The sequence below is a fragment of the Chionomys nivalis genome, chromosome 16, assembly GCF_950005125.1.
Source record: "Chionomys nivalis chromosome 16, mChiNiv1.1, whole genome shotgun sequence".
Classification (NCBI taxonomy): domain Eukaryota; kingdom Metazoa; phylum Chordata; class Mammalia; order Rodentia; family Cricetidae; genus Chionomys; species Chionomys nivalis.
Genome location: NC_080101.1, coordinates 24,210,106 through 24,227,800, shown reverse-complemented (window position 1 = coordinate 24,227,800; position 17,695 = coordinate 24,210,106). Strand labels below are relative to the sequence as shown.

The following is a 17,695-nucleotide window of genomic DNA, read 5'->3' as shown; positions in this document are numbered from 1 at the left end:
GGCTTCCATTCCCAGTATTACATAAAGCAGACATGGGAGCACATTCATGTAATCCCAGCAGCTGAGAAGGGAAGCTGGGGAGATGGAAATTCAAGATGATCCCCAGTTACAAGGTGGGTTTGGGCCAGACTGGAACACAGCAGACTCCATCTCAAAAAAACCATCTATATCTGTATCTGTATATCTCAACCAACACCCCGTGGTACAGGCATACAACACAACCTAGACTAGCTTCATCTTCATGGGAGAGTCAGAAAGAAGAACTCCGGCTTCTCACTTTCTGGCCCGCTGTGCCTGAATTCTGTCCTCTCTTTAAATTCGTAAGAAGGCCTGCCCTCTAGTGCCTCCAAATAGCACTATAATTGAAGATTGGCTTTAAAGAGTTAAGTTGCATAAAATAATCTAATTTAATCTGACCTTATGAAATTTGATCAGGAGGCACACACATGCACACACACACAGAGGGCAGACCACCTGAGGACACAGGAGAAAGCAGCCATCTGCCGGACAAGGTGGCGGGACGATGAGAAGAAAGCAACCCAGTTGAGACCTCATCCTGACTCCCAGACTTTAAAACAGTGAAGGACCTGTTTCTGTTGCTTCAACCATGGCCCTCACAAACCTACATCCCCGGATCAACAAAGAACCATGCCAGGAGCACCTCAAAGTGGCTTAGCATACCCAGGCAATTCCTTGGAAGCCATGTTGAGCAAGGATAAATGTGAGTCACATTACAAAACTTAGTTTAAAGTATTCTAAATTAATTTCCAAGTTGGAGAGGTTGAATGGATTCAGCAGCAGAAACGGAGAAAGCAGCAGGAGACACACTCAGAGATGTGCAGGTTTGCAAGCTATGTGCAAGGACGAGAAAGAAGCTTCTAGGAGAATTTTGTCCAGACAAAAAATGAAGCGCTCAGTCCTACAGTGGAGTTTTGCCACCGCTGACTGAGCTGGAGGAGGAAGGGCCCTAGAACCTATGGCTGAACATCCAGAGATACACACCCGGGTTCTGACTTAAAGAACGGTGCTGTTCATCCCCTCCCCCACTTCAGGTCTTCCTGTCATATTTTGTGTGGGTTAGATCAGGAGGAGACAAGGTCCAGGTGTGGGTGGGGGTGGGGGATCGCTGTAAACAGGAGCCTGTCAGAAAGCGACACCTTGTGGCTTTCGTGGGTACTATCCTCCTGCTCAAGGGTTCCTATAATCTTTCCTAAGTACTTAAAAGCCACCAGGTGTAACCTTTCACCCATATGTATTCCAACCAGACATGCCACTAATTTGACCCCTTTAAAATCTTTAGAATACCTCCACCCAATTTATTTAGTGAAAGCCAGATAAACTCTCTATCCAAATCACATGTTCCTGTTCAGAATTGTATTATATGTATTAATAAAGAATTTAAGCTGGGCTTAGTGGCATCCATCTTTAATCCCAGAACTTGGGAAGCAAAGGCAGGCAGAGCCCTCTGGGTTCAAGGTCTGTCTGGTCTATGTGAGTTCCAGGACAGCCAGAGCCACTGAAATGACTATGGTAATACCATCTAGCTCTGACTCCATTTTGTGTTTGTTTAGACAGTTCTCAGCCGTATATGTACCTCTCTCCCTGAAACAGTCACGGCTGGCTGCGTTGGCAAAACTTTTGAGATTCCTGTGTATTAAACAAAATAATTAAACTAGAATAACTAAAGAATATATAATTAAAAAAATTTTATTTCTGAAATAATTACTGTACATTTCACTCCAAAGAGAGACCTGTCTGAAAAAAGCAAAGCAAGAAACACAAGCTTCAGGTTATTTTAAGTTATCTTTTTTGCTATTTTTTCTTTATGGAATAGGAGTACCTTACATGAATGTGATTATAGAGTAGAATTGGAAATATGTTTAAAGCCAGGTGGTGGTGGCGCACACCTTCAATCCCAACATCCGGGAGGCAGAGGCAGGGAGATCTCAGTGAAGTTTGAGACCAGCCTGATCTACAGAATGAGACCCAGGACAGTCAGGACTGTTACACAGAGAAACCCTGTATCAAAAAACCAATATATATATTTTAAATGTGTGTGTGTGAAAGACAGAGAGAGAGAGAGAGAGAGAGAGAGAGAGAGAGAGAGAGAGAGAGAGAATACATGAAGTATGGAGCAGGAAACCTGCAGAAGTTCTTTCTTTCCTTTCTACCACATGAATCTCAGGGACTAAACTGGGTTATCAGATTTAGCAGTAAATGCCCTTATCCACTACGCATGTCACTAACCCCCCCTCCTCTCCCTCCCTCCCTCCCTCCCTCCCTCCCTCCCTCCCTCCCTCTCTCCCTCCCTCCCTCTCTCCTTCCCTTCCCCTTCCTTCCTTCCTTCTTTCCTTCTTTCCTTCCTTCCTTCCTTCCTTCCTTCCTTCCTTCCTTCCTTCCCTCCAGAGAATCAACTTTATTTAAAGCCACACATCCTCTGCAAATAGGTGTTCTGTAAAATATTGAACGAGGTAACCAGTGAGTGCTGGAAATGAAGGACAGAGTATCGTCATCATCTGTGCATGCTCATGGCATGATGGGGTCTCCGAGGACAGGACAGGCTCCCTGCACCACCCGGCGGGACCTTGGAATAAGTGGTGCTGTCATCAGTCACATCTCGCTCGATTGAGCATAATGGAAATTTAGTTTCATGTTGAATTTGGAATGTGAAATAGGTTCTGCAAGAAAAACTTAACTCAGAATTATTTTCTAGTACATATATAGGTTTTTATATTTATTTATTTAGTACGTGTGCATATGTGCATGCCATGGCATTGTGTGTGTGTGTGTGTGTGTGTGTGCGCATGTCATGGCACACACATGGAAGTCACCATGTATATTCTGGTGATTGAACAGGTCTCATCAGCTAACAAGTGCCTTTACCCCACTGAGCCATCTTGCCTTGCTGGTCCTAGAGTGTTTTCTCTTTCTTTCTTTCTTTCTTTCTTTCTTTCTTTCTTTCTTTCTTTCTTTCTTTCTTTCTTTCGTTCGTTCTTTCTTTCTCTCTCTCTCTCTCTCTTCTTTCTTCTCTCCCTCCCTCTTTCTTTCTTTCTTTCTTTCTTTCTTTCTTTCTTTCTTTCTTTCTTTCTTTCTTTCTTTCTTTCTTCTTTTCTTTCAGGCAGGGCTTCATGTAGCCCAGCCTACCCTTGCTATAGCCAAGGAATGGCCTTGAATTTCTGGTCCTCCTAGCCTCTGTCTCTCAAAGGCTGAGGTTCCATATTGCAGGTGTGTACCATCATGCCTGGTTAATTTGTCTTTTTAGGTCTTTTAGCTTTTTCTTTCTAATACTGGGGATTGAACCCAAGGCCTTACATACGCCTGGCATGTGTTGTACCATGGAGCCACAGTCCTCGGCCACTTATTTTGTATTTTAAAGAATGAGGAAATGTGAAATAATGTCAGGCAGTGGTGGTGCACATCTTTAGTCCCAGCACTTAGGAGGTAGAGGCAGGTGAATCTCAGTGAGTTTGAGGCCAGCCTAGTCTACAGAGCGAGTTCCCAGGGCAACCAGGACTATTACACAGAGAAATCTTGTCTCGAAAAAAACCAAAACCAAACAAAAAGTGGAATACTTTCATTTCCAGACTTCATTTCATTTCACACAGCACCGAAAGCTCTAGACTCTGTGTTCTATGTTCTTGGTTTGCTTAGTAAGAAATGCAGTAAGGCCATTTTCTGAGAGAAGATGGGAAATCCTTGGTTTTTGAGGATCTGAATATTTGAAATATTGATTCCACCAGTGTCCAGACTCTGTTGTTTGTATCCCAGATCAGCAGACTAGAGAGCTTTGAGCTCTCACAGAAGTCAACAGTATGAATGGGGGATGGGAAGGGGAGGGAGGGAGCAGGGTAAGGGAAGGGAGGGGGAACTGGGGTTGGTATGTAAAATGAAAAGTAAAATTTTTAAACAGAAAAGCATGAAAAAAGAAAAAAGAGAAGTCAACAGTAAGGCGAGCAATGCACTGTTCTGGTGTGCAATATTCCTCCCTGAGTGACCCTCTGTCACCTCACATCCCAGGAGTCGCCTCTCCTGGCCTTCTGGGATCCCAGGGCCACATGAGGACCGCCTCCGTGTTGTTCAGACACGCCGCAAAGCTGCAGGGCAGCTGTCTGTGCTCACAGATGTATGATGGGGTGGCCTGGGGAGGGAGGGCGGACTGGCTCGCACACAGCTCCATGCTGTTGTCTCCAGGTGAAGCCCAAGAGCCACAGCAAGAAGGCGGCCGGGTCTGAGCTAAGTGGGCTGGTGTGAGGGGAAAACGCCAGCTCAGGCAGAACACTACCTGGAAATGACCGCTTGGATGTGGGTATTAGCAAGGATCTCACACCGCAAATGTGCCAGAAAAGCCACTGCTGCAGAGCTATCCATGGAAAGAAATCAGAGGAGACACAGAGTGTAGAAGAGGTGCAGAATTTGTTATGAAATAACGAGTGCTTCGAAGCCATGTGGCCTAGGAGACCCCTATGCTCTGGATTCTTGGTGGGCTGCAGACGATCTTCTAAACTCTCTACGATCTTCTAAACTCTCTACGTAAGCAGCCTTTCCCCAGACACTGTCCTGTGCAGGGGTGGACAGCCCGTCTTGCCTGGCCTACGCGGGAAGGTGAAGTGGCCTGCCATTGTTCTCACCAGAATATCTGCTGCGGGCGGGGCTGGGAATCTGGTAAACTGTAGAGCTGGGGCCAAGGTTAGAGAGCCCGCAATACTGCAATAGTGACTTTTGGTTAACCCAAGATATCATCTCTTCTTCCAGGACCAGAGACAGGACTCCGGTTCCCAGTCTTCTGACTAGCAATTAAAGGCCTCGGTTTCACAACTTATTGGTTGTGGGGGAGGAGTCTGCCCTAGTGCCTTCCAAGTCAAGATTCCTAACTAGTTATTTAATTAACATCCACATCTGTAGTCTCCGCAAGGCTCTTCAGGCTTGCTCATTTCAATCTGGTACCCCCTGGAGCAAAGGTCTCTCACTCCCCGCCTCTGAACGCTTCCTCACACAGCACCCCATTCCATTGTGTGACCCGTTTACTAAGTCAAAAGCCAAAATGAATGTCTTTGTGGGATTTGTTGTCGTTTGTCCATGTTTGTCCCTTTGGAGAGATCTTAGCTCTATCGCTGTAACAATATCCAAGGCTGGACACTTTGTAAAGAAGGCTTATTTAGTTCATAGATTTGGAGGCAGAAAGTCTGGCCCCATCTCTTCTCTGGCAAGGGGCTCTCTGGTTACTCCAGTTCATGGTGGAATAGCAGGGGGAAAAATGGCTGTGTTTAAAAGGTGTGGAGCCTGTGAGATGACCTTACTTTATAACCCACTGTTTGTGTGTGTGTGTGTGTGTGAGTGTGTAGGTGTACATGCCACAGAACACGTAGTTTGAGGATCTCCACCATGTGGATCCCAAAGATTGAAATCAGGTCATCAGGCTTAGTGGCAAGGGCTTTTTTGTTTGGTTGGTTTTGTCTGTTTTTGTTGTTTTTCTTCCTTCCTGAAAAGTTTCTGTACCCCAATAAACCTCTCCGCTGATGCAACGATGCAAATCAAACTGAATTAGAGAAAACCCAGGTTTAGTGGATACCAATGCTCCTGGATAGATTTCCAGCCCCCCAGAGAGGAGACAGGAAAGGAAGACTGGAAAACCACCTGTTTGTTCTCTGGGGTACAATTTAAATACCCTGTGGGCGTGGTCTTGAGCATCTCTGGGGAGGGGTCATCATTTGGTGGGATTTCTTGGAGGTGGAGTCTGGACCCAGGCAACTCCTAGGGGAGGGGGCTTAGGATGGAACTTCCACCCGAACATTCCAGACTCTTTGGGTATAGGGATGCCAGGGGCTGGGATGACACCTCCAACCTCCTTCTCCTCCTCCTCCTTCTCTTCTTCTTCTTCTTCTTCTTCTTCTTCTTCTTCTTCTTCTTCTTCTTCTTCTTCTTCTTCTTCTTCTTCTTCTTCTTCTTCTTCTTCTTCTTCCTCCTCCTCCTCCTCCTCCTCCTCCTCCTCCTCCTCCTCCTCCTTCTTCTCCTTTTCCTCCTTCTTCACAGAATGTGGGTTCTGGGGATGGAACGCAGGTCCTCACGCTTGTACAGCAAGAACTTTTCTTACTGAACTAGAGTTCTTCGAGAACTCCATCCTTTCCAAGGTCAGCCTCCTCGGGGACATAGCCATCATTCACCAGGTCGCTTCCTTGCAGTTCTATTTCTGTCACATCACATGCTGGTCATTGAGCTTCTAGTACAGGTATCTTTGAGGACACAACAGGCCAACTCAGGCAGGTCTTTCATGTATGGTGACAAGCCACACACAGGAGGTAACATTGTCATGCCATGTTGTTCCACCGAACCCTAAGTCTTGGTGGCACTAAGGAAATGGCTTCTCAGTTTGCTGCTCCGCAGTCCCCTTCTTCAGATCTGTCCTTCACAAACCTCATGACAAACAGACTCTTGGATCTTTTCATTTCCCAGAAGTTGAGCAAGCCTACATCTGTTCTGCCAGGTTATGCCTCCCTTTCTTTGATTGGAGTTGCTGGAAATGGAACCTACGGCCCCACACATGCTGGGCAAGGGCTCTACTCCTGAACTAGACCCCCAGCCCTGGGTGACTTCTGACGGAACAGAGACAGCCCTGCCTCTTCAGCCAGTTCTGACCAGTTCCACCCCCATCTGTGTGCTACCCTATCAAGGAACTGATGCTTTCAGACAGGTGGCCACCAAGGCCGTGGCAAGCCTCTGCTGTGACAGTTGCCCCGAGGTCCGCTACCAACACTAGTCAAAGCAGACTTGCCCTCAGTCTCCCAAGGGCCCCTCCAAAGCAGATGTCCCGAGACCCTGCATCTCCAAGGGACTATTTTATGCCTCTGACAGGCACAATTCCAAACTACTGGCTGGTCTCTGTTTCTCTAGGTCACTGGGCTTGGGCCAGAGGTTCTCAGTCTGGGGCCTGGATCCTTAGGACATGCCTCAGGTCGATCTGATCTCAGGTGTCTGTAACTCTATTGTAACACTAAGAAAAGGTAAGTTTTCATTTCAATAGAATCTAAAATAAACAAGAATAAAAACAAAAAATAAAGAAGACACACTGGGGTGGTGTGTGTGTCCAGTTCCTCCCTCACATCCTGGCTGTACATCCCAGGACTTATCCTCTGAGCCGAGAACTTTCATCTGGTTGAGGGTGGCTTGAGAGTTACGTGCCTTCCATGGAGACGCTCAGCCTCAGCCTTAAGGGCTCATTGACATTGCAATCACAGTTGCTATTGTCTGTTACTTGGCCAGGGCTGCCACAGGTGCAGAAATGAACAGCAGAGGTGAGCTTCCTGTGGGGTTCTGTGTCAGAGATGTTCATTGTGGCTTAAGTAGAGAAAAACAGTGTGACGGTGGAGTCCTCACACCAGGCTGGACAGCCTAGAATGATCCCTGAGCCACACTGGGCTTACTGGCTCCACAAACCACTATTTACTCCTCAGGAAACCACATCTAGCCCTCCACACCAAGGTGGCTAATATGTTTTGTTTTGTTTTTTAAACCAGATTTGTCATTCTGTTTGTGCTTAATCTACACATTTGTTTGGCTTTTCCTCGAAGGCTCTTAGCATGGGTTTGTATTTAGCTGGAACATGTGCGTAGGTGACTTTATACAAAGGATTCAAGTCTGGGCTGGCCCAGTGCTCGCTTAGCATGTACAGAGCTGTGGTCTTGAACCTCAGCACCCCCCAAACCTTGCCTGGTAGCACATGCTGTAGCCTAGTGCTTGAGGCATGGAGGCAGAGAGATCAGAAGTTCAAGGTCACCCTTGGCTAGTAGTGAATTCAAGGTTACAGGAGACCCTGTCTCGAGCAAACAAACAAACAACAACAAGAAGATTTAAGTCAGTGGCATTCTTTAAAAGCTGTCCACCCGTCAGTTCACAACTGTCTGGAACTCCAGTTGTAGGGGATCCAGTGCCTTCCTCTGGCCTCCATAGGCATCACACACACATGATGCATAAATGCACATGCAGTGAAAACACCCATACATAGAAAAACGGAAAAAAAAGCTATCTGTATGTTTTTCAAGACTAAGGATCCTGCTCCAGGTTTTTCTATCAGACTTTTGTTTGTTTTTTTTGAGACAGGGTTTCTCTGCACAGTCCTGGCTGTCCTGACAGTAGCTGTGGCCTTAAACTCACAGAGGTCCACTTGCTTCTGTTTCCCCAGTGCTGGGATTAAAGGCCTGTGCCACCAGCGCCTGGCTCACTCAGTCAGAGGGAATTCGCACATCTCTCACCTGCACAGAGTCTCTCATTTCCTGACTATTCCAGAAGGCTCCCTTTGCAGGTGTGGAGAACAATGGAGTCGTAGCGCACTGGAGAGCAAAGGTAGCCCAGTGAATTGCTCCTAAGCTCCAGCCGAGCCTTTGGGTTGGCTTCTAGCTGCCTGGTTCTGGAAGCTTTCTGTGTAGAGTCCAATTTTCAATCCAGGTGACCACAGTGTTCTCGGCCTGGTTCCCTTAGGCCCTTGGGCTGGAAGATCAGTTCCCAGGGCAGCAGGCTGAGTGGTGGAATCTCCGACAGATGGGGCTGGTGAAGGTAGTTAAGCTACGGGGCATTACCTTTGGAAGAGATGCATGCTGGTCCTGAGGAGTGAGGGAGCTCTCATGAGAATGGGGTAATAGAAAGTAGGGCCTCTCATGTTCTTGGCTCCTTCCCACTCAGGCAGATCCCTTTTCACTCTTCAACCATCTGGTGACTCAACCAAGAAAGCTCTCGTCACAAGCAGACCGGATAGGACAGTCCAACCTTGGACTCTCAGCCCTTCGCACTGTGAGCTAAATAACCCTCAGGAGCTCACAGTGTGGGCTAGAGGAGTGTGTGCAAGCATGCACAGAGAAGAGGAAGTGAGAGTGAGTGTTTCCTGGGGGAGACTTGGAGGACGGCTGGAGCTGCAGGCTCTAGGGCTTGGGAGAAAGTGCAAGCATACATTGGATGGCACCCTGGGATGCAGGAAGGACTTGGCCACCAGTCTGAGCTAGGTCTAGGATTTGAGGAAGGCCTAACCAAGCAGCAGATGAAGAAGCAGGATGCCGCTGAACTCTACAAACAATTCCCTGAAGGTGTGCACTCTGCCAGCACTTAGCGCCTCATCTCCTGTTCAGTGGACTCTATTTTTCTATTTGTGGCAGAGTAAATTCCTCTTTATGGAAGGAAGGGGTTTACTGACATAGCTTAGGTCAGGTTCCAACCCTTGGGACAATCAGAAGCTGAGGTCAAGATGACTGTGGCAGGAAGCAGGAGGAAGCAGGAGGATCATGAGTTCAAGGCTAACCTTGGAATAAATAGTGAGAGAGACTCAAACCTAAAAAGGAAGGAAGGAAGGAAGGAAGGAAGGAAGGAAGGAAGGAAGGAAGGAAGGAAGGAAGGAAGGAAGCTGGGGGTCACAAGGCTGCAGACTCCTCTGTGACTGTCAATAGAACGCAAATGAAAGAACATCAGTGCCCAGCAGCCCCTCAGAGTCACTCCTGAGTTTCAGACCCCAGGAAAGAACAGACATTAAAACCAACAGGATTTTCCCCCCTTTTATTCATAAAAACAAATTTGCAACAATTTATTAAAAATCGATACCATGCAGTGGGGTGAGAGAAACTCCTCATTTACATTTGATTCTGCCAGTTCCGGTCTAATTGAAAGCAGGTGTGTGTGTGTGTATGTGTGTGTGTGTGTGTGTGTGTGTGTGTGCACTAACATCATTGGAAGATGCCCTCGGGCGGAAGCCTCTAGGAAATGGACCAAGTGTTTGCTGCATATAAAAGAACAGAACCAGTAGATAGCCAGAATCATTTTGTGGGGCTTGTTAATTGCAGAGAAATTAAAAAAAAAATGGTGAACCTACAGGATCAGTAGACAGAGATGTACCTTGTGGGTTTACCTAGAAGACAGAGCACGGATCGGAGTCACAAGGGATTACAGACACACGCTCACCTCCGACAATCCAATACTTTTGTTTTTGTTTTTTTTTTCCTGCTATGCTGGAGTAATATTTCTACAGGTTTTTTTTTTGTCTGTATACATTATGTACAGTTAATTATCTCTTTCCCTTTGAAAAAAATTAATGTGATCTTTTAAATGAAATTTGGTTTCGGTGAAATCAAAAGAGCAAGGAAATACTGGTTAACACACAGTGAGTGACAGCAGGGAGTTTTAGTGCCTAAACAGAGAATGACATCAACTTGACCTGTGATGTGTTGACATTTTTTCCCCCTTAAAAGCTACAGAACCTCCGTAACCTCTCTTTGAGGGAGGGAAAGGGAGAGCTATGCTCCGTGAATTAGGGTGTCTTGAAATGTTGGTGATGGTCATTCCCGCGGGCTCTTTTGTCACAGCCTGGTAGCTGACAGCAGTGTGTTCCTGACTGCCATGGTCTGGGAAGAGATTATTGCCTGCTTGTGGAAGCTGCCGTTAGGATTCTTTAGGGCGTGAGTGAGCCGCTCAGTGGTGCAGACGCCCCTGGACATTGCCATTCAGGCCTTTAGCAAGGGATGAACCTGTCTAGGAATGTCAGGAGAGTCCTGAGCCTCCCTCCCGCTGGGCTGTCCCTGGGGGAGACGGCCTTGCTGAAAGCTTCTCTGGGCCACACCGCACCCCCGGCTTGTGGGAGGGCTGAAGGTCATGGTCACACTAATACCTCACGGGTCGGGGCTGCTTCACAGTGCAAAGCTCCTGGATGAGTGTCCATCCCCAGAGTGACCCTGTGAGGTAGGCAGGATGGGTGTTATTTCAACCCCAGTCTGTTACACGGAGTGGAAACTGAGGCTCAGAGTGACACTGGTGACTTGCCCAAGGTCACGTAGGGAGCCTGAGGGGACTGAAGACTCAAATCCAGGTCTGACTCTCGGGCCAGTGCTCTTTGGGGTTCAATGACAAAGGAAATGTGATGTGGAAGGTGAAAACCAGCCTGCTGACTGACCACCCCAGTGACACCGGAGGGGTCACACACACGGGCTGGGCTGGAGGGGCACTGGAAAGCAACTCTCCCCTGGAACACAGGGGTGACTTGTAGTAGAATGCCCCTGATTCACTTTGGTCAGAAACAAAGACAATGGGGGGGAAAATCCCAGCAGCCCTTGGGCCCCCACGGGAGAGGTTAAAGTGCACAATCTTTCTTTATCGTGTTTTCTGGGAGCAGACATTCCATGATTAGCTTGGGTGGTTCCCCTTATTACCGGGAACCCTAAAATTGAACACAAGGACATGGCCGACACGATGGGAGCATGACAGACTGTCGGTTGAACACTGCAGTTTCTGCAGTGAGGTGCCCTGAATCCCCACAGTCCCCAGAACGGGTGTTATTGTGTTAATGTGTGGCATTTATCAGAGAGTAACAAACATCTCTCTTCCGATCAGTGTCCCCTGGGAGCATGCACAGCTGCCGGCTCTGGTCCCCCAGCCCCAGGGCTGTGTCTGTCCGTCTGTCTATCTGCCCTTCCCGCGGCGGACTCCCTGTTCCAGGGAGCCTGAGGTGGGCTGGACCAGCTGCTGGGGACCTAGTGGCCCTGCTCACCTTCTTCCCCAGAGTGGAGAAGGGCTGGTGTGCGGGGGCGGGCACCGCCGATGATGCGCGTGTGCAGAGTGCAGAGGCCATTTCTGCCGAGCCCTTGCTCTGGCCACTTGGTGAGGATGGCTGGAGTCCGTGACCTCTCTCCTTTGTCTAGATTTTGATTTGTTTTTGCAAGTTTCAGGCGTCCCAACTCCTCTTTGCTTGCAGACACCAAGGAGAAGTCATCGCCTCCCTCGCGAGAGTAAGACCTTCCGCAGATAAGGCTCGCGGTCGGTGCCGAGTCCCTCTGCCTGAGCGCTGTTCCAGCCCTGGAGAGGCAGCGTAGTGCTCAGCTTCTCACCGCCGTCAGCGCGCCAGCGGCGGGTGCCTTGGCCCAGCATGGTGCTGTCCCCGGGGAGGCCCCGGCCCCAGGCCTCCTACCCCTACAGGCCCGAGACCATGACTCGGAAGGAGGGTGGCACATGTCTGTGGCGGGGGCTGGCGGTAGGGCTGACACAGGGGCTCACACAGCTGGCGTCCACGCCTCCAATGGACGGAAGGTAGGCGTGGTGGAGGATCGGGAGCTGGAGGGACAACCGGCGCTGGATGCTGCAGGAAAGAGAGACACAGTGAGGGGTACTTGCTCCCACTCTGGCTAATCTATTCTGAGTGTAGGGATCTGTGTCCCCTTAAATCCAAGACCTGTTGGCTCAATAGTCTAAACCTTCAGACACAAAGCAGGCATTTGACAGAAGCTCACAGGTACCTACTATCCGTCTTGGGACTAGCAGGAACAAGATTGCATCTTGCCAACTCCCTATCGTCCCCATGGAGGGGGATCGCTGACTACTGTAATTACCATGGCAACTTTATAAGGACTCAACCAATGCTTCCCACATAGGTACCACTCATCTTGAATTGCACAAGGCTCTGTGTGGTATGGCTTTCAATTCCAGCCCCTAGCTTTCAATCCTGGGCTTCCCCACTGCCTACTCCCTCCTCCCCTCCCCTCTGCCACTGCTGTACCCAGCAACTCAGCTCTCCCAGAGGCTCCTTCTTGGCCTTACAGCTTCTTTGGTGATTAACCCTGCCATCCTAGCATTGGGAAGTCACAGAAGGTGGGGGACACACACCCACCCACCCTGATATGACCCTTAAGGTCATTTCTCCAAATGCTCTGGATGAACCATCTGTCTTTTCGCCCCTAAGTGCTGCCCTCTGGTGGCTCATTTCTGACAACGCACCCTGGTTGCTCCTTGCGGTTTTGCTTTTAAGTTTCCCACCTGGAATTTGATTCCTCTGGAGCTCATGACCCAGTTTAAGTACCACCCTCTTTGTGCTACCTTCTCTGGGAGTGAGTCCCTTCCTCATCAAAGACTCCAGAACTCTTGGAAGGAAGCCAGAAGCTGGAGATGGGATGAGCTGGCAGTGGGAGGAGGCATACTCATGGTACTGATGGAGTAGGGATGAGGTAGCTGCCCCCTGGCTCCCTTCTCCTGGCCACATCCTTAAAGTCTTAATAGAAAGTCAAGTCCGTGAGTCACTTTAGTTTCTAAAAGGGCTGTTTACAGGGAATGTGCCCAGGGGATGGCTTCCTGCTCCCAGAGGCATTTTTGCCGGATTTGCATTGCAGTGCCTCCAGGGGTACGTTCCACATCTGAGTTCTCAGGGGCAAACCACTCCAAATCAAACAGAGATCCTCTTGGAGAGAAACATAAAACAAAGAGCAAAGCATCACTACCCCTGTTACAAAGACAAAGAGAGCTGGGCGGTGGTGGCACACGCCTTTAATCCCAGCACTTGGGAGGCAGAGGCAGGCAGATCTCTGTGAGTTCGAGACCAGCCTGGTCTACAAGAGCTAGTTCCAGGACAGGCTCCAAAACCACAGAGAAACCCTGTCTCGAAAAACAAACAAACAAAAAAAAACAAAACAAAACAACAAAAAAAACCACACACACAAAAAAACCAAAACAAGGCCGGGCGGTGGTGGCGCACGCCTTTAATCCCAGCACTTGGGAGGCAGAGGCAGGCGGATCTCTGTGAGTTCGAGACCAGCCTGGTCTACAAGAGCTAGTTCCAGGACAGGCTCCAAAACCACAGAGAAACCCTGTCTCGAAAAACCAAAAAAAAAAAAAAAAAAAAAAAAAAAACCAAAACAAACAAACAAAAAACAAAAAACAAAGACAAAGAGAGACAGAGCACTTCTGGTGAAGCTGAACCCCGGGGAGGCTGGGTCCTAGCTTCTGCGGAGTCACATGGCATAGGGGTGAAGGCACTCAATCCCAACAGGGTGTTTCTCAGAGTTTACTCAGGCCCTGGTGGCCTCTGAGATCTGTGGGTGCATATGAAGCATACCCCTGTCCCCCAAGGACCTGTTACTCAGGAAGACTCCTCAGAAGTTCACAGAAGAGAGGACTAAAAACTTTGTAGTTGTCATCCTGTGCTGAGAACAGGCTGGGGTCCTGGCTGGCAGAAGGGACTTTCAAAATTCATAGGGAGAAAAACACCTGGGCTCTCCTTGCTGAGAGCAGAGACGATGGAGGGAGCCTTGAACCACTCACCTTCCTCTCCAAGGGCTAAACCATCTCACACTAAAGCTGCATTGCTCTGCCCTTTGCCTCAGGGTTTTCCATAATCCTCAGACAGCCACCAGCACATTGGAGGGAAAGTGGGCTCTTTCTCCCTTCAGTTTGACCAAATTATAAATCAGTCCACTTTCTGTTACCTAATTTATAGTTTTAAATTTCTTTTGGGATCCAGGGTAACAAAGCCAGCAATTTAGGGACCTGAGTAACTGATAATAGCTTCATGTTTGAAATGAAGTTAACCATGTATGATGTCAGCCATGATCATTCCTTGGGGCAAGATCTGTTGGCTGAGCATCTGCGAGAAAGAGGAATTGAAGAACACACGGATACAGGGAAGGTGCCGTTCGAGCAGCCTGGGCAAGGCAGTCTGTCTAGGTAAGGGGGTGCACCCAGTGTTTTAAGAGCCAATGTGTCCTCCTGTCTGCTAATTAATTAATGAGCCTACCAAAGAAAATAGAGACTCCATAAATATGGACTCACTGGAAATAAGGGGTCTCTGTTTTGGATACTGTTGTGTCTCCAGCATCTGTCTGACACTAACTGGTTTCAACTATCATGGAGCACATGAATTTCATAAGGTTACATACAGTATGCACACAACAAAAGCAGTGAGCTCTGGTGGAGAACATGGGATTTAAAGTGGGGTAGTATCGAGTTCAAATCCTATGTCCTGCACTCAAGCACTAGGTGAGCTTGTATGGGTCACCTCCCCCCTTTTGGACATTAGCTTTCCCGCCTGTAAAAGGAGCATTGTGATATGGCTGCATTGTGATATGGCTGCAGAGCTCAGGTGAAATAATTGCTGCGCACATTGTAGACAGCTGTGCTGGGGCAATGTGTTCTTGGGCATAGTTCTCGTGGTGAAGGTACTTACTGCTCTGGGGAGTTGATGTCTTCTATGGGATCTTTGCATGTTCTCGAGGGCTCTGTTGTGTTCCACTGTAGCTGGGGATTTTGATCGAGGTGATTTTTTAGAATGGTCTTTCCTCCATCTGTTGAAAAGAACAGCACACATTTTGTTAAGTTAGTTTTTAAAAATCAACCGTGGGACCTTTGAGGATGCTGTCCATGGAATAACATTCTCCGAGCCAGGGTCTGTCCCCCAGCCCTTGTGAACCCTGCCATCCATGGACAACAGCAAGGGGAAGTGTGTGACTGATCTGTCCTCTTTTAATTGGGGAGGGGGGTAGCGTGGGAATCAAGTGAACTGATTAGGGTTTGTTTTTTGCTGTCATGGGGGATGGTATAGGTGTGTGATTTTCCATCTGTGTGATTTGATCCACATTATTCATGGATTCTGCATTTGCAAACTCATTTGCTTTCTCAAATGGACTTGTCAGCCTGCAATCAATACTTCAGATGCACCATGGTCTTTTTTTAATGCATATGGCACGTGAGCAATTTTGAGCTGCTGTCTGAGTAATTTTGAGTTGCCTGGCATATATATTCCAGCCCGAGGTGGCCTCTTTTGGGTAGCGTCTGCACCACTCTATCCTTGAAGTTGCTTTAGAGCCGCTTGACAGGTGTTTTTTTTTTTTTTTTTTTTTTTTTTTCCGAGACTTTCATGTTTAAAATGGTCCCCAAGTGTAGTGCTGAGTGTTCCTAAAACACAGGTGTCAGGCAAGTTCCCTTCAGGCACAAGCTGTAGTGCTGCCGGCCATGCGCACAGTGCTGCTAAATGCAGTGTGTGCTAGGACGGTGACATGCACAGAAAGCAAGACATTCATTGATTGACAATAAGTGCCAACCTAGGAGGAGCTCACAGGAGCCTCCCCTGTGCTTCCCCCAGAGCAGTGGTGTTTGTCACTATTCATGGTGACCTTACAGAACACAACCACACCAGTGCCGTGACTCCCAAGAGTCAACTGTATAGTGAAGAGTCCAAGAATAAGAATATAGAAATGGGCCGGGCGGTGGTGGCGCACGCCTTTAATCCCAGCACTTGGGAGGCAGAGGCAGGCGGATATCTCTGTGAGTTCGAGACCAGCCTGGTCTACAAGAGCTAGTTCCAGGACAGGCTCCAAAACCACAGAGAAACCCTGTCTCGAAAAACAAAACAAAACAAAACAAAAAAAAAAAGAATATAGAAATGTAGAGTCCCAAAATAAGAATGTATAAATAAAGAAATACAATGTTGTAAGCCTAGAATGAGAGCAGGCTGTCAGAAGCTTTCTCAGCAGCTTAAGGATTAACTATTAACAGTGGGTTACTTTGTTTTACAACCAACTGCTCTGTTTACAAGACCGAAGCTTCACTCTATAAACTGAGGGTCAACTCTGCAAACTGAGAGTTCGTCCTAACATAACCCCCTTGACCACTAGTGACCAGTAATTGATGTGAGCTGAGTTAACTTTTAAATGATGGGCTGTAGGCAATTTTTGACTTTTTGGTTTTGCATTGTCCATGCAAAAGTGGCCGTATCAGGGGAATGCAGAGCTTCGGTAAATACCATCAGCAAGTACCAGGCAGAAACAATGGGTTAGATACAAACAATAGTTTAACTGAAAAAAACCTGTTAATGGAAATTGTAAAGAAGGGCAATTTGTATCTGAGTTTTACCTCGAGATTGTAAAATTTCCTTTGTTATTGCCTAATGCTTGTTGCTTCTTACTATAAAAAAGGGAGTTCAGAAACTGTTTTTTGCTACAGTCTTACAAGTCCATCTCTGGCTGTGGTCTCAGCTAGCCAATAAGCTTTTTGTGCCCCATGGAGATTTCTTTTTCTTTTTTTTCCTGAAATAAAGTTTGCTTCTGGTTTACTTGACTCTGGTTGTCTGTCCCGTCTTTGCGCAGCCCCCATGGACCAATGTATAGCCCCAGTGCTGGGTCTGAACATGTCCTTTTAAGTTCATGGTTCCATTTTTATTTATTTATTTGACATAGGGATATCATTATGTTGCCCAGGCTGGTCTAGGATGATCTAGGCTCAGATGATCCCCCTGCCTCAGCCATCTGGGTTACTGAGTAATTATTGTGGTGGGTTAAAAGGTGGTGCCTTCAGGTGACTGAGTTTCGAAGGAAATCTCTTAGGGAAGGCTTTAGTGTCCTTCTAAGGGGCCCAAGGGACAGAGTTTGAGCCTTTTCTGTCCCTTCCACTTGTGAAGGCATTGTTCTCTTCTGCAGAATGGAAGTGTTTCTGAGGCACCATCTCAGAAACAGAGGCAAGGACCGCTCTAGACACTGAGCCTACCAATACCCTTGTTCAGGACTCAGTCTCCAGAGCTGCAAGAAAATACATTATGTTACAGATTTTCTTTCTCCTTCCTTCCTTCCTTCCTTCCTTCCTTCCTTCCTTCCTTCCTTCCTTCCTTCCTTCCTTCCTTCCTTCCTCCTTTGTGTGTGTGTGTGTGTGTGTGTGTGTGATGTGCTCATATTGTGGGTGTCACTCTTTGGGCACCCTGTCATACACCTTTGGTGTTCCTCAGGTGCCTCTGCCTCCAGAGTGCTGGGATTAAAGGTGTGTGCCACTATGGTTGGCCCAGAAGTAATTTTTATTCTTTAAAATTCTTTGTAACTATTTTAATTTAAATATTTCTTTACAGTTAACTTTTCTGTAAGCTGTGTGTATACATGTGTATGACTTCAAAACCCTGCACATACTTTTGATATTTTGTTAT

At 47.6% G+C, this 17,695-nt stretch overlaps 1 protein-coding gene across 1 annotated transcript in view; it reads right to left on the bottom strand.

The window, feature by feature from the left end:
• Nucleotides 1-9,512: 9,512 nt before the first annotated feature.
• The window catches only part of Gabbr2 (gamma-aminobutyric acid type B receptor subunit 2), a 343,542-nt gene continuing 335,359 nt past the window's right edge, over nt 9,513-17,695 (bottom strand). Inside the window, exons 18-19 of the mRNA XM_057790816.1 lie at nt 14,954-15,071; nt 9,513-12,100 (exon numbers count right to left, since the gene is read on the bottom strand). Coding sequence (XP_057646799.1) covers nt 11,935-12,100; nt 14,954-15,071 — 284 coding nt within the window. The 3' untranslated portion in view covers nt 9,513-11,934. The remainder of the gene's footprint in view (nt 12,101-14,953; nt 15,072-17,695) is intronic.